The following is a 25,332-nucleotide window of genomic DNA, read 5'->3' as shown; positions in this document are numbered from 1 at the left end:
CTGGAAAACTGAAATCAGCTTCAGTTTGTCGGCTGGAGGAAAGAAAAATACAAGTTCCCACCTACACAGGGTGGAGAGAGAGAGAGAGTGTGTGTGTCTGTGTGTGTGTGTGTGTGTGTCTGTGTTCAGCTCAGCTACACGTCAGACACACTATAATTAAACTCATGTGTTGTCTCACAGCCTGGGCGTTCAGTCCAGTCAAATCCTTACACACACACACACACGTTTGTTCTTCGGTACTTGTGAGGACCCTCACTGACCTGATCCATTCCTCTGCTCCTGTAACAGGTAACAGGTTCTGAAGCAGTGACACTGTCTCCGCTCTTCACACCTTTAAACACACCTGGCGGTAACAAGACAGTGTCCTACAGTTTCCTCACTCTTGAGGTCTAAAACTCACACTGGTCCTCACAAAGATAGAGACACACAGCATTGGCTGTAACAACATTATGTCTCTCTGGTTCCATCATGTGGCTGATCCACGTTACTGCAGCAGTTTTCATTCAGGCTACTGAAACATTCACATTCACACTGACTCAGACTGTTTCCTCCTCAGAGACTCATGAGGTGGATCAGGTTCAGGTCCAGGTCAGTAGAGATTTGGTGTCAGGACTCAGTTCTACATCTGTTTAATCAGTGAAGGAGATCAGGTGAAGAAGTGAACTGAGAGTCAGAGTCAGAGCTGGTCAGACATGGAGGGGGTTAGAGGAGTGAGGAGAGGAGGAGCTCTCTGAGGAGAGAGAGGGACGCTCCTGCTCTGAGAGACTCCAGGAGCTGGTTCTGCCATCAGGGAACCAAAGACCAGAACAGTCTGGACTGAGACCGTTTGTGTGCAGGATGGTGATGACAGACCACATTAATCAGAGGAGCACAGTGGAGGAGAAGGAGCATCAGGCTGAAGGACTGAGCTCAGACCCAGAGTCTCTCTGAAGGCAGCATCAGAGACTGGATCTGATTCAGGGGGAGTTAGTGGAGGTCCAGACCAGACTGGCTGCTGCTTCTGGACCATCTGTCAGGGTTTCACTAAGAGTGAAGAGAGGTCTGAGAGGTGAGAGAGAAACAGGACCTGGACCAGGATCTGGGTGGAGGACTGAGTCAGGTCGGACCTGATTCTTCTGATGTTGTACAGAATATATTTGATTGTTTGTGTCTAAAATCCATCTTAAATAAAGTCCTAGAAATAAAACCTTGGCCTCATACAGTCACTTTTCCAGCAGCCAATCAGAGCCATTTAGGAAGCGATGACAGGACAAACAACTGCAGCCAGCGAAGGCTCTCACCATGTCCATGAGGTTTACAAATGTGCACTTGATTTCATAACCACAACTTAACTACACAGACAGTTGCCTTTACCTGACTGGTAATTCAGCCTTGTCTGCAGGTAGGACCAAGAAAAACTCGGTGGAGAACAGTAAACCGTCCTCAGTCTGGATCTGAACCATCAGCTCTGACTCACCTGGGGCTGCTGTGGAGAGAGGGGGCTGAGGTTGCCTTTCGGAAGCCATCTTTGACGCTGGAGCGACGCCACGAATCTTTCTCCGACCTAGACCGGACTGGGGGCCCGGAGTCGTCTTTGGAGCCACCTCGGAGCCCGGCCCCAGAGGCACTGAGGGTGATTTCGGAGCGAGATGTCTCCGAGGGGGCGGTCGGGTCTGGACGGGCCAGCGGAGCAAAACTCAGCTCAATTATCTGCTTGGCACTGTCACAGATCTGACTCTGAACACAAACACAAGAGTCTCAGCTCCTGCAGTCATACAAGACGAACTGATGAGATTCATCAGGTTATTTCCTCCTACCTGGATCTCCGGGGTGAGGGTCGGCAGGTCAAAGGTGAACACAGATGTGGATCCAGAGGTCAGTAGGTCCACGCTGTCCAGGCTGCTGTACGAGGTGCCTTTGGCCCGGTGAGACTCTATGATGCTTTCAAAATGGCGGCTGAAAGAGTCGAGGTTGCTGTCAGAGGGTCGGCGGGGGCTGCCGACAGAGATCGGAGACTTGAGGCCACTGTGGGTTTCAGATGATGCCTCCAGCGGCCTGAAAAAGGAAGCAAACACCAAACTTTAAAGGCTCTGGTACAGATGAAGCACAACTGTCATGTCCCTGAACATTTTCCAACGTGTCTTCAGGACAGAAAACATGGTGGTGAACAGCCATAGATGATTTGTTGGTTAAGCTAAATTAAAAATGCCCCAATATGGGCTGTGGCGTGGGCATGGCTGCCTCCATTCAGGTGGATGATGCACTAGGGGCCGAAAAACACAGAAAACCTGCAGAGACTTAAGCTGTGTCTCAGTGCAGAGGCCGCATCCTTCAGAGGCTGCATTTGAAGACTGATTACATCACATCACTGTACAACTAGACTGTCCCATTTTTAAAGGCTCCTTGAAATGGGGTCGAGAAACGCAGCTTTCTTCTCCTGAGCTCCAGTATCTCAAGATTCACTGCGCACCAGTGATGAAAGCACAGACAGAGCCTGAGGATCAACTGTTAAATGTCAGTGTTGTGTTTCAGCTAAGTTCAACAGTAATGGTACAACTGTTAAAACCAAGGACCTTAAAACCTCAAGTTACTGTGAAGAAAAGTTACCTGTTGTTGAGGTTGCTAGGCAACAGCAGCTTCTGCCTTCAACTTGTATTAGTCTGGACTTAAATGCACCTGGTGGATTCAAATAAAGCTTGTAAAATGAATGTTCTCTCTCACTCACCCCTTCAGCAGCAGACTGAAAACCTCGTCTTCTTCTCTGGTGGCTCTCTGTCTCTGTTTGTCTCCCTGCATCCTGACACTGGCCCAGCTCACCACTCCTTCCTCCTCCTCCTCCTCCTCCTTCTCCTCCTCCTCCTCCTCCTCTTCTTCCTCCTCCTCCTCCTCGTCCTCATTCCCCATCTTCCCTCCACCTGTCCGGTATTTCGGGGAGACATCAGTGGGACTGAAGCTGGAGTTTACCAGGAAGCTGCGGTTACTCCCAAAGGCCGAGTCCTCCTCTGCCTCCTCTGCTGCCTCTGCCTCTGCCCGCATCACCTGGACAATAATAATCAGTATTAATTATACATGAACATTAAGATATTTCTGGATAAGAGGAAACCAGCTGAATACAGATCACCTCGTCCAGGTCGGTCTCCCTGTAGCAGCGCAGTGGAACAGCGTCCAGATCGGTTTCCGAATATTTGATGGTCCGGCGGATGATGCCCGTCTTGGGGTTGGTGCCTCGGGGGTCAGGAGTCACCAGTTCCACCTCGATCTGCTGCACTTTGTGATGTGACAACTTTTGACCCTCTTTGTCCCGCCCCCTCCTCTGATTGGCTTGCTTAAGATGGAGGGAGGAGGGAGGGGTGGGGCTGAATGAGCCGCTAGTCGGTGGCGTTGTGGATGGGGCACCTGCTGGAACAAAGACGCGTATTTATGTTTTATTGTGACAAATACTGGTCTGATGTCCTAACAAGAGGTGTACCATGAGGTTCAATTCAATTCAATTCAATTTTATTTGTATAGCGCCAAATCATAATATACATTATGTCAAGGCACTTTACAGGGTCAGGTCAAGACCTTACTTTCAATTTGTTACAGAGAAAAACCCAACAGTTCCCACAAAGAGCAAGCACTTGGCGACAGGGGGGGAGGAAAAACTCCCTTTTAACAGGAAGAAACTTCCAACAGAACCGGGCTCAGGGTGGGCGGCCGTCTGCCTCTACCGGTTGGGTTTAGGAGGAGATAAAAAGGGGGAGGAGAGAGGAGAAAAGAGAGAGAGAAAGACCAGGAACAGCTGTATAGGTAATAGTGTTATCAATAGTGATGACAGATAACAGTGGTTAATAGTAATGATGAGTAGTGGTGGATCTGGATCCTGCTGCTCCAGAGGCAGAGAGACCTGCAGAATGAGGACAGAGAGAGGGAGAGAGAGGAGAAGCACAAACTACGGGAGAGAAAAAATACAAAGTTAATGGCATAAAGTAATCGAGAGAGAGAGAGAGAGAGAGAAAGAGAGAGAGAGAGAGAGAGAGAGAGAGAGAGAGAGAGAGAGAGAGAGAGAGAGCCTAGTGCATCATGGGAATCCCCCAGCAGTCTAGCTCTATAGCAGCATAACTAAGGGATGGGTTAGGACATACCCGAGCCAGCCCTAACTATAAGCTTTACTAAACAGGACAGTTTTAAGCCTGATCTTAAAGGTAGAGAGGGGGTCTGCCTCCCGAACCCACACTGGGAAAATAGGGAAGTATAAGCTCTCCAAGGTACGATGATGCCTGACCGTTAATGGCTTTGTAGGTGAGGAGGAGGATTTTAAATTCTATCCTGGATTTTACAGGGAGCCAATGCAGAGAAGCTAACACAGGAGAGATGTGATCTCGTTTCCTAGTTCCTGTCAGTACTCGTGCTGCTGCATTTTGGATCATTTGGAGGCTTTTTACTGCATTTTTGGGACATCCTGACAATAAAGAGTTACAGTAGTCCAGTCTTGAGGTAACAAATGCATGAACTAGTTTTTCAGCATCCTTTAGACACAGAATGGGTCTGATTTTAGCAATATTGCGCAGGTGGAAGAAGGCTGTCCTAAAGACTTTCTTTATATGTGAAGTAAAGGACAAGTCCTGGTCAAAAATGACACCAAGGTTTCTGACTGTAGCACTGGAGGCCAAGGTAATGTCATCCAGAGTCAGTATATTATCACATGGTGTATCTCTGAGGTGTTTTGGGCCAATTACAATAACTTCAGTTTTGCCTGAGTTTAAGAGTAAGAGATTACTGCTCATCCAGGTTTTTATGTCCTTGAGACACACCTTAAGTTTGGCTACCTGGTTAGTCTCATCTGGCTTCATGGATAAGTACAGCTGGGTGTCATCTGCGTAACAATGGAAATTTATCTGGTGCCTCCTAATAATGTTTCCTAGAGGAAGCATATATAGAGTGAAAAGTATTGGTCCTAGCACAGAACCTTGTGGAACTCCATGACTGACTGTAGTGTTGATAGAAGAGTCATTATTAACATGAACAAACTGGAGTCTATCTGACAGATATGACTTAAACCAGCTTAGTGCGGTTCCTTTAATGCCGAACATATGCTCTAGAATCTTATGATCGATGGTGTCAAATGCGGCACTAAGATCAAGCAGGACAAGTATAGAGACAAGTCCATTGTCTGAGGCTATGAGGAGATCATTGGTAACCTTAACCAGAGCTGTTTCTGTGCTATGATGGACTCTAAAACCTGACTGAAAATCTTCAAACAAACCATTTCTGTGCAGATAATCACATAACTGGTTTGCAACGACCTTCTCAAGGATTTTGGAAATAAAGGGGAGGTTGGATATAGGTCTATAATTGGCTAAAACATCTGGATCAAGAGTAGGCTTTTTAAGTAGAGGTTTAATTACTGCAACTTTAAAAGCATGCGGTACATAACCAGTTGATAAAGATAAGTTAATCAGACTTAATATAGAGGTGTCGATTAAAGGAAAAACTTATTTGAACAGCCTTGTTGGAACGGGGTCTAGAAGACAAGTCGATGGTTTAGATGAAGAAACTGTTGAAGTGAGCTCAGAGAGATGTACAAGAGAGAAACAGTCAAAATATAAGCCAGTTACAGTGGACTCTGAGGCTGCTGAACTGGACAGTATATGAACCTGTTCTGTTTTCAAATTGTATTAATAACATTGGAGGGAACATCCAGCCAAGCCAATTGAAGATACATCTGTATGCAGATGATACAGTTATATATATATATATATATGTATATGGTAACCACTTGTTTACTCACCTCCAAACTGCCTTCAGTTTAGTTGTCATTTTACAAATTTTAAAAAACCTTCAATGTGCAAAAAATTTAATTTATAACATTATCCAGAAATCAAACCCATTCTGTACTAGAGACAGTATATTTGGCCAATATTAGGATCGGTATCATATTATGCATCAGCTGATAAGTAACAATAAATAAAGTAAAGTGGAAAAGTGTCAAAAATGTTCGTGATCATTTAGAAAGTGTCTCAGTCACATTGTTTATCCACCAGAGAGCACTGATAACTAAACACTACAGTTCTGGGTCTCCCAAATTTAAGGAATCCTGTCAGAAATTCTCATAGCTGCTCAAAAGGGAGAATTTGATGCTTTTTTGTGACACATGACAATAAAATGAACATTTCCTGGTTGTGTGCAGCTGGATTGATAATATATATATATATCACTATTTTCTGAAATTTTATAGACAAAACAATTAATGGAGATGATAATTCAGATACAGTCCTTTTCAGTTGGCATTGTTATTGGATTTTGAAAAACCAATTAAATATTCAATATCAGTATTACTGTGAAGAAAACCACTATTAGTTGGGCTATAGTCTGTACAAGAGGTAAGAGTAAACTGAACTTAATCAGAAAAGTTTCTTCATACAAATGTCTTGTAACCAGATTGTAGTCCATATTAGATTTCACTGAGAAAAACAGTATCATAAGATGAAAACCTAAATAAACTCTAAAAACTGATGGTATGACACGTTGGAGCCTGGAATTGAACCACAATCCTTTCATGAAACTTCTATGAGAAATTTCTATGGTGAACTACATAACTGTGGTAGTTATTTTATTTTAGTGTAACTAAGGTTAAAAGGAGGAAAAAGAAGTGGGTTGACAAACACCTTTTTGATTAATACAGTAAATATAATATGATTTATGAACATAAAGGTGTTTCACATTTTGGTCGACTACATGAATGACATATATTTACATCAGAATTTTATCCACTGATGACGTCTGGAATGATTTACCAACACAGTAACAACTAAAAGATGACCACTACCAGCAAAAACCAATGACCTCAGGCCATTAGAAAAGATTCTGGTTCACTGGTGCCCGAGGAATCCAATCAGAAAAAACATGCTAAATAAAGGACAGGAAGTGAGTAGTGGTGTGTAGTAATACTTGTGAGCAGAGTTGCGTACTGTGAGCCCTGTTCTAGCTGATGTTAAGCTTCAGCTAATTGGCTTAGAAGACTGGGAGCTCCTGAAGCCGCTTGTTTACTTCACTGAGTGAAGAAACAACAACCTGATGAACGGGAGAATTAATGAACCCAATTATGTTGCTTTTGATAATAACATGGTTACTACAGCTGCTGTTAGTGTTAGTGCTAGTACTTCCAGTACTTCTACAGATACTGCTGCTGTACTCTGAGGGTGTACTCTGCGAGGGAGGGAAACTGTTTGTGATAAAACACTGATGGACTTTGTTAATTTAATTTTTCTGTACAAGGTTTTATGGGGTTAAAAAAGACTGAATCAAACTCAGTAGTTTCAAATCAAATCAATCAAAACAGTTTTGTTTTATTTTGTTGTGTTTTTGACCTGGAGAATGCACACACAACGAGGTGTGAGAGTCCATCAGAATCAGAACACTCTGCACAACTCCTCTCCAGTACTCCAGTACATGTTTTACCAAACATTTGAAAACTTATTTTGTTACCAAACTGTGAACACTGATAAAAAATTACATAGAAACAGATATAATACATATAAAACAGTCATCAGCACCTTTACTGCAGCGACTCTCCTCTGTCTGGCCTCCAAACAGAAACTCCCACTTGGCTTGGGCTATTTTCTGTGATCGTGAGGACAGAGTTGTGGCTGAGGCGCTGTCCGACTGCAGGAGAAGGAAAGACAGCACTGTGGTGAAATCACGTTTCTATTTCTGAATAGAAACAGATTTAAATATGACATAAAAAGTCTAAGTCTTTATACATTTTACTTTAGATATGATATTTTATCACATGAACACACTGTTTACAGTGCTGTGTGGTAAAGCAATCACGATAAAGCCTTTGGAAATTCATTACATGTGTTTTCATGATCAATAGACCAGCTCTGATTTGCATTGAACAAGAGCTGCAACGATTATTTGATTAATCGATCGATTCATGTTTTAGTTGTTTTTCAAGCTAAATTTATAAATGTTCTGGTTGTAGCTCCTAAAATGTCAGGATTTATCACTTTTGTCATTCATACGTGATTGCAAACATTTGCTGGTCAAACAAAAAAAAAGTGACTATAATGGATTGATTTTTGTGATTCTCTGACCATTAAAAAAAATTATAAATAATTTGATTTATTAGAGAAAATAATCAGCAAATTAATCCATAATGAAAGTTGCAGCCCTAGATTAAAGCAAGTGGTGGTGTAATTTTTTAACAGCCAGATTATAAAGCCAAAAAAATAATTTATTTTTTAAAGAATTCAAATTTTTAAGACTCCCAATAAGACTATACAGCAGTGCCTTAACAGCACTGGAATATTCCATAGGACACTTAAAACAGGATCCCACCACTGACAAAAACTAAATAAAGGAAGACAAAATAAATATATATTATATTGTTAATTAATTATATACTGTTTTAACTATTAATTTGGAAGTTAAAGAAACAACACACACATAAGCTTTATACTGATGCCATTTCTCGTTTCCCAGTTTTTATTGATTTGATATTCAAATGAAAACAATTGTTAGAACTCAACTACATATCCCATGAGTCTTAGCCACAGAGTTACCATCAAAACCTCATGAGACCTGCAGTTGTTGAAGACTAACAAAATCTTTTTTTATCTTTGCTAAAATGACGAGTGTTTATATTTTACTGATGACTAGAGCAGGAAATTTATCTTAGAATATGGACTGAAAGATGCATAGAGAATCAAACTAATGAAATGTTGAGGAGGGACTTTGGGTTTCTATTATATATTTATTGTTATCAAGGTGAATTTGACATTATGTCATGACATAACCTCAAACTCCCCCCACTCACACTTGACCACACAGATTCCAAACAATCATACTACATAATCACATGCTCACATACACACAGGGTCTGGTTGTATTTACATACAACCAAACCCTCATCATCCTCCTGTCCAGCCGACCTGTAGCCCTGAGCCGGTGTCTGCTGTATCGTGGCTGGACTGACTTGAAGTTTCAGGGAACAAACTGTCGTTTCTGTCCAGCTGGGAACTGTCTCCCATACTGCCTGTCACCCCACTGGAGCTCTGAGAGGACGTCCCACCAGCTCCGCTGTGATCCTGAACCTCCTCTCTCTGATCCTTGGGTACATCTACAACTGACCACTCGTTCCTCTGCACCAATGTCTTAACCCCTTTGTCATCACCAGCCTTCCTATTATTTTCCCCTTTGCTTGGAGCGTAAACTCTAGAGGTTGACTGTCTGTATTCTTTTCCACAGTAGTCGTCTCTGTCCTGGACTGATCCAGTCTCCCTCCACTCCTGGTGCCTGGAAGTCCAGCTCACAGGCAAAGTCTCTGTGTTTTGGCTGGAGAGGAGTCTCTTGGAGAGTTCAGGGCTGTCCCTGGGTGATCTATCAAAGAGGTAATCATGCTGCCTCCATTCCATGCCAAGTGATTTGCGATCTCCAGTGTACTGTGGTGGCTGGTAGCGGTGCAGGGTGGACATGTCTTTACTGAGAGATGAACTCCGTTGCTGCCGCGGGTCTAAAACTGGTGACTGGGAAGTGGCAGCTCGGTTTAACCTAGCCTGTAAAGCTGGAGATGCTGGTGACAAGAGGCCAGTCTGGGACAAGAGGGGTGAGACACGTCCTGGTTTGGTTTGAGGTATCGGTTTGTCTGTTTTCCATTTGTGGTTCTGATTATCTGCCTGGAGAGGTTCTGGGGAGTTTTGCCCTCCTGTCTTTGGACTCTCTGACCACAATGACTCAGCTTGAGAAGGTGTTGGAGAAGGAGTTCGTCTGCCCGCAAAAATAGTGGACAGTTTGGTAGCCTCCACAGCTAACTTACAAGCCAGTTCAGCGTTGGAGGATGGGGAGACACTTCTCCTGCCATTGGTAGGGCTGACTGCATCACTTGCTCTGCTGCTGCAGCATGATGGTTTGTAGTGACTTTTGCTGGATAAGTCTGTGTTATCATTAGCACTGTACTCTATACTGTCTGTAGCATTATGTCTGGTGTTGGTGATGTTAGCTTTATAGCTACTGTTAGTACTGTGTTGGGAGTTCCAACTAGTTTGGTAGCCAGTCCTGGGCTGGTTGCTGGTGGGGAATGTGCTAGTTGGGATCTCATGCTGGATGTCTGTAGGTCTCCCTGCAGGTAAAGGTGGATGGAATTTGCTGGAAAACCTGGGGCTCTCATCCCCCATCAGTGGCCTCTGCTGGCTCTGGGACAGGCCTTGTGAGTGAAGTCTTGAGGTTGTAGCCACTGAGTGGGAAGAGTGTCCAGTGTGGGCACACAGTTGGTCAGAGGCAGGACTTCTGGGTATCCCATTCGCTGAACTATGGCATATTCCCCTATCCAGCTCCAAGAGCTGGGCCTTGGATGGCAGGGTGAGTGTGCTGCGGGGTAGGACAGGTGACCCACCCCAGGACCGACAGCGAGGGGACTGGTAGTGCCGTGGAAGGGTGGGGCTGCAATTCTCTGTGCCATGACTGGCAAATCGGCCTCTGAGTGCTGGGGATCCAAATTCCTCCAAGGCCCTATAGGTGGCATCTCTGGCTACTGCATCCAGATTAGCTCTCTGCTGGTAAGGAGAGCCCTGTGGGGACTGATTCTGAGATAAGTAGGGGTGATTAGAGTAAGGGTCATCCTGCGCTGGCTGACCATTGTACCACACTGGGTCACTCAGCCGTTTCTGGAGATAACCGGGCAGCAGCTGTCCCTCTATTCTGTTAAGAGAATTGTCCAACTCACTTTGGCACACAGAAGTACGTCGGCTGCCCATGCTGTGAACATTGGCTTTCTCTATGTAGCCAAAGGTAACCACAGATGTCTTCCCCTCCTCACCCGTCACCCGTGGGATCTCATAGGACCTACGGTTGCTGGTGGGTGTGGAGGGGACACTCAGCCTCCCGGGAGATGTAGAAGATGGAGAGATAAGCCCCCTTCCCTGGTAGGGATCCATGTCAGAGTAATGAGTGCGTCCCAGTGAGCTGTGGCCTGGACTATTTGTTCTAGGTGCAAGGACTTGGAGTAACTGACCAAAACTGTCAGACAACACATCCTGTCGATGGAACTGGGCAGGACATCCTGTTGCATCTGGGTTTTGGAGTTGGAAACTGACAGAGTGCCTGGAGGAGGACTTTGAAGGGGGTAAGCTGTGGTTCCCACTGCCAGAGTGATGCTGAGTGACAGGGGAAAGAGCAGGACTGCGGTTGGGACTGGAGTGGGTGGAGCTCTTCTGGGAGTGAGGGAGGACATCTGGGCACTGAAGCATCAGGTGACCGGTCCCATCAGCTCCTCTTCCCAGCATCTTCCCTTCCTCCTCAGCAACAGACCTCACCTCAACGTACAGGTGGAGGACCTTACCTGCCTGAGACATGTTGACAACTTAGCCACCTAAAGCTCCTGATCTTATTTTTCTGAGGCCCTTCGCTATTTGGACAAAGGGTCCCTCAACCTTCTGGTACTCATCAAAGTGCTCTCCAAAAATCTTTTATGAGGGTCAGAAGCAGGACTAGAGTATCCAATCTATCCTCCATCTGCTCATCATTTCTTCAACCTGCAGCAGGAAGCAGAGACAGATACAAAGTTAATATTATGCAGTTTAGTCACCCATTCATAAGAAATTTCCCACTGCAGTCAGGACAGCAGAGCCAATCTTAGCTTTTTATGTTATACGCTTCATTTTTTCAATACCTCCCATCATTCTTTTCATGACAAACAGCCTTCACATACCATAAAAAATAGAAGAGACAAAATTATTCAGCTTCAGTACAGATACTTCAAATTCCTAAATTCTCACACATACACACTTTGAAACATACATACAAACTCATAACCATTCATGTTTTGTGCCTTAATGCTGTGTGATACACAAAAATAAACAATTGCTGTGGTTCCATTAACATGGTTCCAGATATCACCATCTCTTAATTTTCTGAACTGTGAAAGAAATTAGGTTTCCAACCTACTAACTACAAACCTTGAGGCTGATGATCAAATTTGACCCTTAACTAGTAGATTAACTGCCTTCCTGAGCAGCCAGTAGGGACCACCACTAGGGTCATCTACACATGTCTTGTAGTCCCGTAGATCTTAAAGGGTCTTAGTGGTCACTGAGGTTCTTTGGTACTTTTAAGACCTTTAAGATATTCTAGTGGTCAGTGAAGAGGTTGTAGGGATTCAGTGAGTGCATATGACAGCCACTGAGGAGGTATAGCTAACCTTAAGGATGTTCTAGTGGTCCATTCTGAGGTTCTATGGGTCCTTTGGATGTTTCATGGGTCCTTTAAGAGGTTCTTGTCATTGGGAAGGTTCTAGTGGTCCTTTAAGAGTTTCTTGTTGTCACTGTGGTGAATCTAGGGTACACTGATGATGTTATGTGGTTACTTTAGAGGTTATAGTGGTAACAGAGGTGGTTCAAGGGGTGCTTTGGGAGGTTCTACTAGGCCTTTAGAACATTTTACATGTTCTACTGGTTAATGATGATGTTTTGTGGGTCATTTATGAAACTATGGATTCTTTAAGAGGTTCTAGTAGTAAATTAGAAGATACCAGGACTCCTTTAGGATGTGGATGTTCTACAGGTCTTTAAGAGCCTCTTGCAGTCATTTAGGAAGTTCTAGATGTTCTATATGGTGTTCTAAGGATTGTTGGTTGTTGAGGATGTTCTAGGATTCATTTAAGAGGTCCTAGTGGTTGTTGAGGATATCCTACAGGTTCTTTAAAAGATTGTAGCAGTCACAGAAGAGGATTTGGGTAGTTTCTGATGGACATTGAGAAGGTTCTGTTGGTCCCCAAAGATGTTCTAGGGGTCCTTCAGGAGTATTTAGAGTATCTAGAGTATTTAGGACATCTGGTGGCCATTGAAGAGGTTCTAATGATCCTTGAAGAGGTTATAGTGTTAGTATTCCCCACACCTTATTAAAACACCAAATGAGGAAATACCTTTTAACAAATAAAAATCCAGAGACTTGGACAATATCAGACAAAGAGCACTGAAGTTGTCCAAGAGCCTTTTGGTGGAACATCACCTTACTAAGTTTTTCTTTTCATTTGTAACCCATCTGTAAATGAGCTCAGAATAAAAATGTTGCTGCTCTAGTCCTCAGCCTTTAAGATCACCTGTGTCCTTACCCTCTGATAAGGTCAAATACTGTGGTAATTACAAGTCCATTCATGTCCTTGGCCAGCCTCCAACATGGCGGCAGCAACATGTGGGCCAGCAGGCGCCAAGTGACACATGTGAGTTTGATTCGTCTATTAATAGATGAGGAAAAGCAGCTTGGAGGGTGCTCAGGTGAGAACACTAGAGACATCCTACAAACTGTCTGATCTGTAGTTTATACCATCAAAGACTTGTCAGACTTACAGTCAAACTTTGTTTCAGTTTGATATTCTTGATTTAATGTTTTGCTTGGCTGATTGTGAAATAGGATTCTCTTCATATCATGTCCCACCTCCTGTGTTTATGCGTGATGCTGGTTGGTTGTGGATGTGTTTTTCACTTGTCTGAATGCTGTCCACCAGCAGACATCTGTGTCTTGTTTAGAAATTACTTTCTATGCTGTCTGTTGGACTGATGGAGGTCAGTGGTTTAGATCATGAGGATAGTCTGAAGTCACATGAAAACACAAGAGGCTGCAGGGAATTCAACACAAACACACACAGTCAAGAGTGAGGAGGATGAGCGAGAGTTCTGGTCTCTGCCAGCTCACAGGATCTTAGAAATACTGAGGTAATGGTTTACAGTGCCCCCCCTCTTAACGATAAGGTTTCATAAAAGGTCCCAAATAACAATTGTTTTCACTTTCCAATTTTTTTTACTTTTCATCTGTGAAACAGCTTTTATATGAATATCTGAATTTCTGAGGTCTGTGGCAGAGTCCAACGATTCATCGCAATAAAAAAAAACCAAAAAAACAATATGACCAAGTGCAACATCAAAACCACAGGAGCTAAAGGTCAAACGCATCACAACAGACTACAAATGAAGTGTTGCGTTACAAAGACACTCCGACCTTCACACCATATTCTCCAGACATAAAGAAACATGTTTGTTTGGTCCAAGACCCAACAAAAAAAAAAAACCCATCATCATCGTTTCATCCATCCATTCATCATCGTTTTAGTGGAAATGAAAAAATTAAAGTCAAACACTTCAACTGAAGTCGTGACTCATATTGCAGTTGAAATATCTTTCAAAAATAATCAAAAGTGCAAATTCTTTTGCACATCTTTCAGCTCTAGTCTGCAGTCAACACACAAACAACATCGACCATGAGTCAGAAACACAACACCAGCTGCTGTAACACAACCTCAGGTTTGTATTTCAATCTATTTACAAAAAGTACCTGGTGCAGTTTGTCATCATCTACACACTGATCCACAGCAGAGAGGAGACAGAAACAAGAGGGTGATGACCTGAGAACCAGAGCAGAGCTGGACCACGACAACAAACTGTCTGGTGATTCGTTTGGCTGGGAATCATTTCAGAAATCTGTGCCAAGACGTTGTTTCAGTAAAATCCAAAGAAAACTTGACTGAGGTACAATTAGTCTTTTAGTTGGTTCAATGAGGGCTGATGCACTGACAGGGTCAGGGGTCACATAAAGGATGGATGAGTCTGAACTGTTGTTAATGAAAAACAGCAGCAGTGGAGACGAGCTGCAGATGTTATGAACAGACTAATGTTTAACAGGAATTTAAACAGATTTTAACAGAACATATTTCACAGCTCAATACATCAGTGTCAAATAAATATCCTGTTGCTGAGTTGTGTTCTCACATCATCACAAATGTTTCCATCAGTTCTCCAAAAGAGAATCTGTGATTTTAATCATGGTGACGCTCCGTCTCATTGGTCGCCTGTCAGTGATGTCATATCCTCTCTGCTCAGGTGTCAGTGTTGTGTTTGTCTGACAGAAGCTCAGTTTGAAGTCTCATGTTTCAGGTCCTCTTTCTCCTCCTTGGTGGTTTTCAGCTCTGTATCTGAACCAGATGAAGGATTTTAGATCTGAAGTTATCAGAGAAACAAGCTGAGGAAATATTAGACAGCTCAGCTCCAGCCAATCAGAGACGTCCTGTGTCACTGAAGAGTGTCGACCAATCACTGACTTTAAATGTGAAACAGTTTGATTCAGTGTTTTTACTGGTTCTGATCAGCTGATCTGTTTGTTGAGGAGAGGAGGAGACTCTGTGGAGAATTCAGCTCCAGGTCAAAACCTCCCAAACCACTGACACTGAAGGATCCAGACCACTAGGAGACTACAACTCCCATGATCCCACACTGCTTCATGATGTCACCAAACTGTGTCTTTTGTTTTGGTTTATACTGAGGAAACATCTGATCAAAGAAGATGTCACTTCAATTATCAAAATTCACTGATGTGTCATTTTTCTCTCTGCATCTTGAACTTAATGTGATAACGATGATGAACTGATGATTTCTATAGAAACTTATTTGAATGAATATTATAGCTTTAATAGCTTTAATATAAAAGAGTCCAGTCCTCACAGTATTATACAGTTAGCTTTGGCTACACAATGTAAACATGAACCTACAGACTGTGGCTGCAGCTTTATTATTAATTTTATCAGCTGCATCAGGCTCCTTCACACAGATTTACTTTTCATTTCTCTTTTTTATAAAGTTATATTTTGGGCATTAGATGTCTTTACTCTGTAGCAGCAGTGGAGACAGACAGGAAATGCTGGAGGAGAGTACGGCTGGTTCTCAGTATCTCCAGAGTCAGGTCAGAGACCCAGTGATGACTGTGATTACATTTCATTTATTCACATTTACAGTCTATCAGATTTTTGTCTGTTCCCAGCTGTTTATGAAAACACCTGTAATAAATAACTTCACATGTTACTGTCTACTACAAGAACAACAGTCAAGACCTTTGTAAATGAAGTTTTTTTGAGGGAACTGAGTTCAGTGCTTTTTAAAGCTCCACACAGTCTAAAGGTAGATGTCCATGTGTTTGTGATTATAAAGCAGGTCTAGGTTCTATATTAATACTGTAAAAGTATCAAAGCCTCAGTCCACAGAGAAATGCACACAGCCTGTATTCAGACACTGAGCCTTAAAACCAGCCGTCAGGACTTCTGCAACAAAGCAGTCACTGCCCTCAGCCACGCCCCAAGCCCCGCCCACCTCGACCCACCATCCAACCTTGCAGGATTTGGTTTCTCTGAGTGTTTTCCTGAAATCTGCTATATTTTATTAGATCACTCAGAAAACAGTCAGCCAATCAGAGGAGAGGCTCAGCGGATCATCGCGGACCTTTAAAACCCACAGCAGCTTCAGCTCTTTGTGAATATTCACCGTCACTAATCACTGTTGGTACAAACGTTTGCACAGAACACTGGAAAGTAACGTTTTGTTTTCTTCATGACATGATTTGTGCTCAGTGTGACAGAGGGACCGGACACAGATCTGGATTCAGAACATCAGTTTTCATCTGTAAGAAATTAAACCAAACAAACAACTCGCTGACTTTAGGAATGTGACTACAGTTTATACATCGACAGCTGCACTTCGTATCTCTAAACCAGCAGACTCTGGTCAGAGATTTAAGATCAGTCAGCTTCCTGTGAGGATCAGATTTCATCTGGACAAACACAAACACTTCCTGTTTACACTGACTCAAAGTGACTCACAGTGAGTCAACAGGTAGAACTCAATGCTTTGCTCAAGGGCACGTGACCAAGACCCCTCTGTGAGGAACATTCACACAAAGAAGAACGGCCAATGAGGAAACTCTAACTCAGTCACATGGCCTTCAGCTGACCAATGGTGGGACTGTGATTACTCAGGCAGTCATTCATCAAACACCTGGTCTCACTTCAGTCTGCTGCATTTAAAAACATCTGGATATTTTTACCAGCTGTGAGCAGAATAACTCCTCTAACTCAGTCGTCAGTGAACTAATCATCCATTTATCTGCAGATTATTTTCCTGGTCAATCTTTGTGTCCGTAACCTGGAAAGGTTCGGTTTCTCTAGACCTGATAAGGTGTTTCAGACCAGCAGCTGTTCAGTCTGAGGGAGAGAGAGTCATTCACATCAGTTTGTATTTGTATCATTAGCTGCAGCAGCTTTGTAACAGTCATGTGAAATTCTTGGTGTAAACTAAGACCTCAGCTTTCATCAGGGGCCAAACAGTTTTGTTGGAGGGCCAAATTTGACCCAGGGGCTGCTGTTTGCCCACCACTGCTGTACATGATGTAGTCATAGTGTGTAAAACGTGCACAGACACCTGGAGCAGAGAGTAAATAAAGAGGCTTATTTCAGACTGAGGTAACAGCATCCACAGTCCAGGTGTGGGTGGGAACCTGCTGCAGTTGTTAGTGAATCAACACAAGATTAATCAGCAACTATTCTGATAATTGATCAATTGTTTAGTAATTTTTAGCTAAATTAACAAAGATTTGACTCCAGCTCCTCCACCGTGACAATAAGATGCTTTTCTTTGTCATGACAGGAAACTGAAGGTATCTGAGTTCTGGACACGTCGCTCTGTGACCAACTGTCTGTCTCACCTGTCTCACCTGTAACATTACCAGACGTGTGATGAGGTTGCAGGGTCTCTTTCCTTTTATTCTTCTCTCACTGAGTTGACTGAACGTTGGTGTTAAAGACTCTGACAATAAAACACACGATGAGTGAAATAATCAGTCGATACCAAGACTGAGTGTTTCCACCTTGAACTGCAGTGAACCAATGACAGTCTCATAAAAACAGATTCAGACAGTCAAGGATTCATACGTCATAGAACCTAAGGAACCAATCCTGCCAACTTGTGGGGACGGGGGGGGGCGGGGCTAAATACACCTGAAACCTTGCCAGTACAGAGAGCCAGAGTTAGCATTAGCACAACCACTAACACTGTGTCAGCCACTGCCAGTTACAAGCTAACAAACAACATAAACAAATAACGGTTCTGATCCGTCTGCTAGTCTCTGATTCTGGTCTCAACAGACTCTTCATCTGAGTCTGGGTCTGACTGAGGCTCCAACATGAGGCTGAGTCTCTCTGATGTTTCCTCCTCTAACATCTTCATCCTCTCTGCTCTTTCACTTGGACACCTGGAGCCAGCAGGTGGTGGGCGGGGCCAAGGCCTGATCCAGGTTTATCAATCAGGAAGTCAGAGCAGATGAGCTTCAGACCAGTTTTTATGTGAAAACATGTTCAACTAAATATGAATCATAGCAGAGGATTTTAACGAGCAACATGTGTCAGACTGTTGTCAAACTCAGGGAACTCAGCTCTGCACAAAACCCTTTCTTTCTCTGGACAAAAAATAAATGACGTTGTTCCCCTGCTGAGAGCAGCTAAAATCAAGATGTAACATCTGTAATTAATCCTAAGGGAGGTGGCAAATTATACAGATGTGCTGTCCTGATAGGACTCAACATCACAGAAAGTAGTGATGCTAGTTTCAAATAGCAGTTAAACCTTCACCTTTCACCTCACCAAACCTTTTCTGTTGATCAACTGATCAATTTATTGTTGCAGCTCTTCTCATAAACACATAAGATTCTCATCAGCCCACCTCCTCTAGAGAAATGAATCCTGTCCATGTGTACAGATGTTATTCCTGACACTGACCTTCTTCCTTCCAGCTGTGATTTCAATCTACTTCCTGCTGTTTCTGACTCAGTTTTATTTCGTGGTTTATTAAATGAAGTCTGGTTGAGACAGTGTGAGGCTCAGGTAGACTGAGTTTTATCTGATGTGAACTCTGTTCTCAGTTTACAACCACACAAACTGAATTACAACACACTGAACACACACACACACATACACACACACACACACACACACACACAACACAAGCCTTCACACCAACTGTGTTCAGCTGATTCAACTGTGAAGTGAAATCTTTATTTAGAGCCTCAGACATGACAACGTGAAAACGACTGAAACATTCCTGAAACACAGTCACTCAGCAGGTGTGTGTACACACACACACACACACACACACACACACACACACACACACACACACTGATAAGCACACAGTTAGCCCTACTTTTCCTGGACTCTGCTAATAGGATTCCCCCAACACTCACTCCTCCTCCCTCCTGCTCCCACCTCCTCCCCCCTCCCAGCATGCACTGCTCAATCCACCAACACACACACACACACACACACACACACACACTTATAAAACCACACGTATTCAGACACATGTGCTGACACACACACAGCAATAACCTTACCTGTGTGTCCTGGTGTCCTTGCCGCTGCAGCAACGTCCCTTGAGTTGCCGTGGTAACGTCCTTTTCCTCTCGCTCTCTTATGTCCCGTCACTCTCTCTCTCTGTTATAGAGTAACCTCGTTTTATCCTCCCTCGCCCTTCTCTCTCTCTGATGAACACTTGTTGTCTGCAGCAGAGCCGGCTCATCATGGATTTATCGACTCCTCCTCTTCCTCCTCCTCCTCACCTCTCCTCCTCCTCCTCCTCCACTTCCGATCTCTATCAATCAGCTGATGCCCACGCCCCCTTCTTCCAGGCATACTGCCAGCCAATCCCGTCCTCCACTGCATGCAGAACTGAGCTCCTTCAGCCAATGATGAGCAGCTCTGACAGATGGCAGGGCAGCACACAGCTTAGAAGAAGTTGGGGGGGTGAGATGGGGGGCAGTGGGGGGGGGGGGGGCTGCTCGGACCCTGGGGCTTTAAAAGAACCATATGAGATACAGCCTGAGTGACCACACCCCCTACAATGATGTCACAGTTCACTACAGTGGAGTTGGGCTATACGTTGTCACCTCACCACTGTCTCTGTCATTTACCTGTCCCCAGGTAAATTTTAACCAATATCCTCATCCTGTTCTCCAGCAGCAGTTTCCCAGGAAACAAAATAACATGTCGTCATCACGTTAGCTGATCCCAGCAGTGACAGGTGAGATGACATTTATTATCCTCCTCCATCTTTTCTGTCATTTAGAGGAAACAACATGTGGAATGTGACAGACTGCAGCCGTCAAACAGACACAGTCATATGTTGGAAATTTATGTCCACGGTCGGAGCGGCGTCCAAAAACGTCTGAGACTTCTCTGAAACAATCTGAGTCAGATCCACTGTGCAGAGCGACGGGTCAGGTGTGCAGAGGTGAGATGACCCAGGGTCTGGTCTCCTCTCAGGTCTATTTTCATTCTTCATTCCTCCTGTTTCACACGATGAATTCCTCCAGCAGAGGCCGTCATGGCGTCCAGTGGAGCTCCAGTCATTTGAACTGATGTCTGTCTGTGAGTCATAACTCTCTGCTGTGGTTTGTCGCCTGATGAGCAGGTAAAGGTTTTAACCAGAGACTCAGCCTTGAGCACCAGTTTACACACCTGCAGAGTCTCTGCATCAGGACACCTGCTGCAGGTCTCACTGAAACCACTGAGGCTGTGTTCTTGAACGCATCACTGACGTCGTCTGAACACACAGCAGCAGAGCCACCGACCGCACAGGTGATGTCTGCCAGAACCCTTTTGTTTTATGATGATGATGATAAAATGAGCAGCAGATTGAACTGCGCCCCCCCCACACACACACACACAGCCCACCCCCCCAGTCTGACAGAAAATACAGCGCTCAGTCCAGGACTGTGCAACACATCAATCAGTCTGCAGCCGAACCAAGCAGCTCGCACATCCAAATGGACTGTGTGTACATTTGTGTGTGTATGTCTGTGTGTGTGTGTATGTGTGTATGTGTATATCTGTGTGTGTATATCTGTCTGTGTCTGTGTATATCTGTGTGTGTATATCTGTCTGTGTCTGTGTGTATGTGTGTGTGTCTCTGTGTCTGTGTGTGTGTGTCTATATCTGTGTATGTGTATCTGTGTGTGTGTGTGTGTGTGTATATATCTGTGTATGTGTATCTGTGTGTGTGTGTGTGTGTGTGTATATATCTGTGTATGTGTATCTGTGTGTGTGTGTGTGTGTGTATATATCTGTGTATGTGTATCTGTGTGTGTGTGTGTGTGTGTGTATATATCTGTGTATGTGTATCTGTGTGTGTGTGTGTGTGTGTGTATATATCTGTGTATGTGTATCTGTGTGTGTGTGTGTGTGTGTATATATCTGTGTATGTGTATCTGTGTGTGTGTGTGTGTGTACCTGTGTGTGTGTGTTGCAGTACCTCAGATACTGGAACAGACAGGACGTCTGAAAGGAGAGAAAATCAGATCAACTCAATGAAACACAAACTGAATCTGAGTCAATCTTCTTCTTCTTCTTCTTCTTCTTCTTCTTCTTCTCCTCTTGTTGTGACAGTGAACTACCAACAGGTTTCTATGTGTGTATCGCAGCCTGGTGTGTCTCCTCTGAGCCATTAAAACACATCAGTGAGACACACACCATTCATCAGTTCATTCATCATCATCAGTCATGAGTGTGAGCATCCACACCGATCCTTTAACACTCAGTGGATATGTTTTTTAGTTTTACTCACATCTAATGTAACAAACATCACTAAGGACTCAAACCCATGTGGAATTATTTTGTATAATAAATGAAGACAACATCTGTAATGATGAATATTCACTCAGTAACACAGAAACATCTGTACAGTCCAGCAGTATCAAACAGAGCAGGCCTGCAGTAAACACCATGTCTGATCAATCTGATGACTCTCAATTAATCAATTCATTGTTTTGTCCATAAAATGTCAGAAAACAGTGACATCACAGCTTCTGAGACCAACCCCCAAAACCCAGAGATTCAGATTCAGATGATAAAACCAGAGAGAGACTCAGACTGAGAGTTTGTAGGTTTTTGCCTGATAAATGACTTCAATGTGTAATTGATCATCTAAAGTGTTTTACCAGTTAATTTTCTATCAATCAACTAATCAATCAAATAAGAATGTAAAACCTCTGAGCACCTGGTAATCTACCCAGTATTTGTCTTTATTTGTGATGTCTCAAAGATCAGTTGATAAAATGTTGAGCTGATAAAGTTATCAATAGGCTGATCAGTTTTGGAGATGACTGAATATCACACAACAACATTTACCTACATTCATCTCTGTTTTTAAACCCTTTTTCCGACCAGCAGCGGTTTGACTCTTCTTGCTGTCAAATATTGAGCACTGTCATTTTAAAGGTTGCTCGACCTTCCACATCCCTGGTCCTGGTCCCGATCCTGACTGATGAGGACTCGGTTCAGTTCAGACGATTTGTAAAATGATCTCTGCATTTTAATCCATTAAACAAATATAAAAACATTGAACATGTTCATAAGCACTTTATGCCAGAGGACGGGGCTCTCCTGGCGGGTGTGTTTGACCATAAAAGACCCGTTTTTGCTGCTTTTTTCCAGCTCCGACACCCGCTGTTCAGTTCCAGAACGCCTGAACTCCTTTCAAAAATGAGTCTGTTTAAGACTCTCCTTTGTTATAATCCACAGAAAACACGGAGCCATGTGTATTTTGAAGTCTCTTATAAACCATAAGGAGACACTTTACATTTCGGCGTGTGTATATTCGACCCAGCAGCACCACCTTCAAAGGAATGTCGACTTTTCCAAGAGAGTCGCGTCGCTGTTGGCCACCGCTCAGCAGGGTGGACCATAATTTTGAAGACAACCGTCAACAGACGAAGGGTTTTAAAAGTGGAAATTTTACAAAAAGCAACTGCTGTTTTCCAGAGTAATGTTTATGCCGAGTTAATAAGGAAATGATACCGAGTCCGGAAAGACCTTCCCTTATATTCAGGCATGTGTGTAATTTAGTTAATATCAAAATAAATCTTAAAATCCGATGTTTTTCAAAGGAATTTCGGAGACCGTTCACTTACCTTGCAGGGAGAATGAGATGTAGCCGGGTCTGCAGCTTTTAGAGACCCATGCAACCACAGAGCAGCACCGGCGTGGACTCTGAGTCACCCGGCCGGTCCATTCAGCGGTAACGGTGGCGGTAACGACCGCCCCGACGGTCGCAGGGAGGGCAGATGTAACGGAGAGCCGACGGAGTAGTAACTACCGGCTAGCGAAGTCACGTTACATGCCGGTAGCGGTGGAGGTGCAGCCGGAGACGAAGTGTCCGCCGTGTCCGTCTCCTCTCTCTCCGCCGCTGCTCTTCTCTTTATGTTTTACGCGGTTGCTTGACATTAGTTTACGTTCTCTACGGTGACTTCAACTTCCGCATCGTTAGGTGACGTAATGGCGACGTAAAGAAACGTCAGACCGGCTCGACCAGAAAACGAACGAACGAACACACACACACACACACACACACACACACACACACACACACACACATTACTGAGTGTCTGCTGGATAAAACCAGATGTGTTGATCGTCTGTGGTTGTTTGTAAAATCATCTCACTCACAAAACCTCCTGCTGACAATATTAGACAATAATAATAATTCTACTTCTCTGTAAAGTCAGAAAATAGAGTGTTTATAGACCAAACACTGGAGAACCAGTCCAGCATAACACAGACAGCATGAAACGTGGTTTATGTGACCATGGAAGATCCTTCATGTTTTATATGAGGAAGTGAAAAGCACACTGCTCTGGGGGAGGACAGGTGAAATAAAAATAACATATAAAGGAAGAGTGAAGGTAAGAGGGAAAAAACAGCACAAACGTTGATCATGTTGTGACTCTGACTGTGACAGACTGAATGAACCCATGAAGAAGTGTGCTGCTCGCACTGGAGGACGGGGCTGAGGACAGATGCTAATCATGTCTCTGAATTTATGTATTTATTCTATTCAGCTGCTATAACAGTTTAATTTCCCTCTGGGGATCAATCAATCAATCAATCAATCAGTCTATCCATCAATCTATCTATCTGATAGCAACATCAACTGTTGTGTCAGGCTGTAGTTTCAGCTCATCTCCAGCAGGTGGCAGGATCATTAACAACATTTCCTCGTTATATTCATGGAAAACCTAATAACAGTTCATATTAAACATATTCACTGCAGTTTAGTTGTATAGAGACTTTTCCAGGAGACAGTGTTGGACAAAGAGACACAACTAAACCTCTGGTTTCATCCAGAAATGATCCATGTTTTAAAAACTGTCAAATCTTCATTTGAAAAGTCACCAGCAGCTGCAGCTGTCAGATAAATGCAGCACAGGGAAATAAAATCTCCCTCTGAAAACAGAAATAATTCAAAACTGTACTTGAGTAAATGTGACAGAGTCAGACTGACGTGAGTGAAACAAACAGTCTGTGTGAAGCTTTGATAATCGTCTCTGACCTGGAACAAGCTGTAGCTTCAGATTAAACATCATCACTGTGTTTATCACTTTCTTTGTCAGGCTGTAAAACAAACATCATCAGCTGTTTGACTGAAGCATATATATAAAAATTATATATGAAACGTTTTAGAAATTGGAACAATTTCATATATTGACGTATGTCTAGCCTATATAAGTATGTTATTTTATGCAGCCTATGTATGCATATATTATATGTTATATAAATATCCATCCCAAAGCCTGTCAGTATATGGTTCCCAGAATGTGACAGTTGATTTGTTTACAAGTAATTAGAATTAATAAGAAAAATCTAGGCATATAGAATTTTTTATGTATGTTGTTTTGATAAATATGCATATATAAATTAAATATATATTGTTAACATATATGATCATGTTATACCATATAAAAGTTCAACATATATATATATTTTTTTAAATATATGTACATATACAAATTTTACTATGCGTATTTCATACATATCATAAAGTTATATCTTCATATATCCCGAGGATTTATATATGTGATAAGAATATATCCTATTATAGGTGACATCACTCTTGATATAGGAACATTTATGTCATATATTACATTTCTGAATGGGTGCACCTGAGTAAAGGTCCACAGGTGTTATTACAAACTGTCAGCTACAAAAAGTCTATCTGACATTTATATTATCATATATTTTATACTGAGGTTCCTCTTTATTTTTTCATGTTCAACAGACTGTTGAAGAAACACTGAGGGTTTTTGGAGGGAACAGTTTACGCATTATTATCATGTAATCACACAGAGGACGAGAAGCTGAGCTTCACCTTCAGGCTTCAGTCGTTTGATCAGTATGTGAAGCACTAGAGAGACTGTGTACCTGTCAGGTGTAAACCTCTGTAGTTTTACACTGGCTTCTCACTGGCCTGAAGGATAAAGCTGAGAGGTTTGTGTTTCTTAAAGATATTTACTCTTTTTTTTTTTATTTAACCTTTAAACACCGTCAAGCCCTAAAACGTATTAACATGAATATCTGTTTTCCCTGGTGACCCAGTCTGCTCAGTTATTTTATATTTATTCATTTTCCAGTCTTCAGGAAAAAAAAATCACGGAGTAAAACTATGAATGAAATGGGGCGTGTCCTCAAGCCCCGCCCCCCCGGTGACAGGCTTTAATGAGGACGGGAGGCGG

At 43.0% G+C, this 25,332-nt stretch overlaps 1 protein-coding gene across 4 annotated transcripts in view; it reads right to left on the bottom strand.

The window, feature by feature from the left end:
- psda (pleckstrin and Sec7 domain containing a) overlaps positions 1-19,497 on the bottom strand; it is a 47,409-nt gene extending 27,912 nt beyond the window's left edge. For 2 of the 4 annotated variants that reach the window (XR_011687377.1, XM_071473447.1), the window contains exons 1-7: positions 19,162-19,497; positions 8,895-11,492; positions 7,515-7,623; positions 3,101-3,378; positions 2,705-3,018; positions 1,797-2,034; positions 1,457-1,716 (exon numbers count right to left, since the gene is read on the bottom strand). Coding sequence is in view for 3 of the 4 variants with exons in the window: in XM_071473447.1 (XP_071329548.1) it covers positions 1,457-1,716; positions 1,797-2,034; positions 2,705-3,018; positions 3,101-3,378; positions 7,515-7,623; positions 8,895-11,312 (3,617 nt within the window). In the remaining variant the exon portion in view is untranslated. Of the gene's footprint in view, positions 1-1,456; positions 1,717-1,796; positions 2,035-2,704; positions 3,019-3,100; positions 3,379-7,514; positions 7,624-8,894; positions 16,053-19,161 lie in introns of those variants that run through there. The other 2 variants (XM_071473449.1, XM_071473448.1) reach the window with 2 other exon arrangements.
- Positions 19,498-25,332: the final 5,835 nt, after the last annotated feature.

The sequence above is a fragment of the Trachinotus anak genome, unplaced genomic scaffold (genome assembly GCF_046630095.1).
Source record: "Trachinotus anak isolate AG129_WGS33_773 ecotype Australia unplaced genomic scaffold, CSIRO_AGI_Tana_v1 ptg000052l, whole genome shotgun sequence".
Taxonomy (NCBI): domain Eukaryota; kingdom Metazoa; phylum Chordata; class Actinopteri; order Carangiformes; family Carangidae; genus Trachinotus; species Trachinotus anak.
Note: the sequence above shows the minus strand (reverse complement) of the source record. Positions and strands in the feature narration are given on the sequence as shown.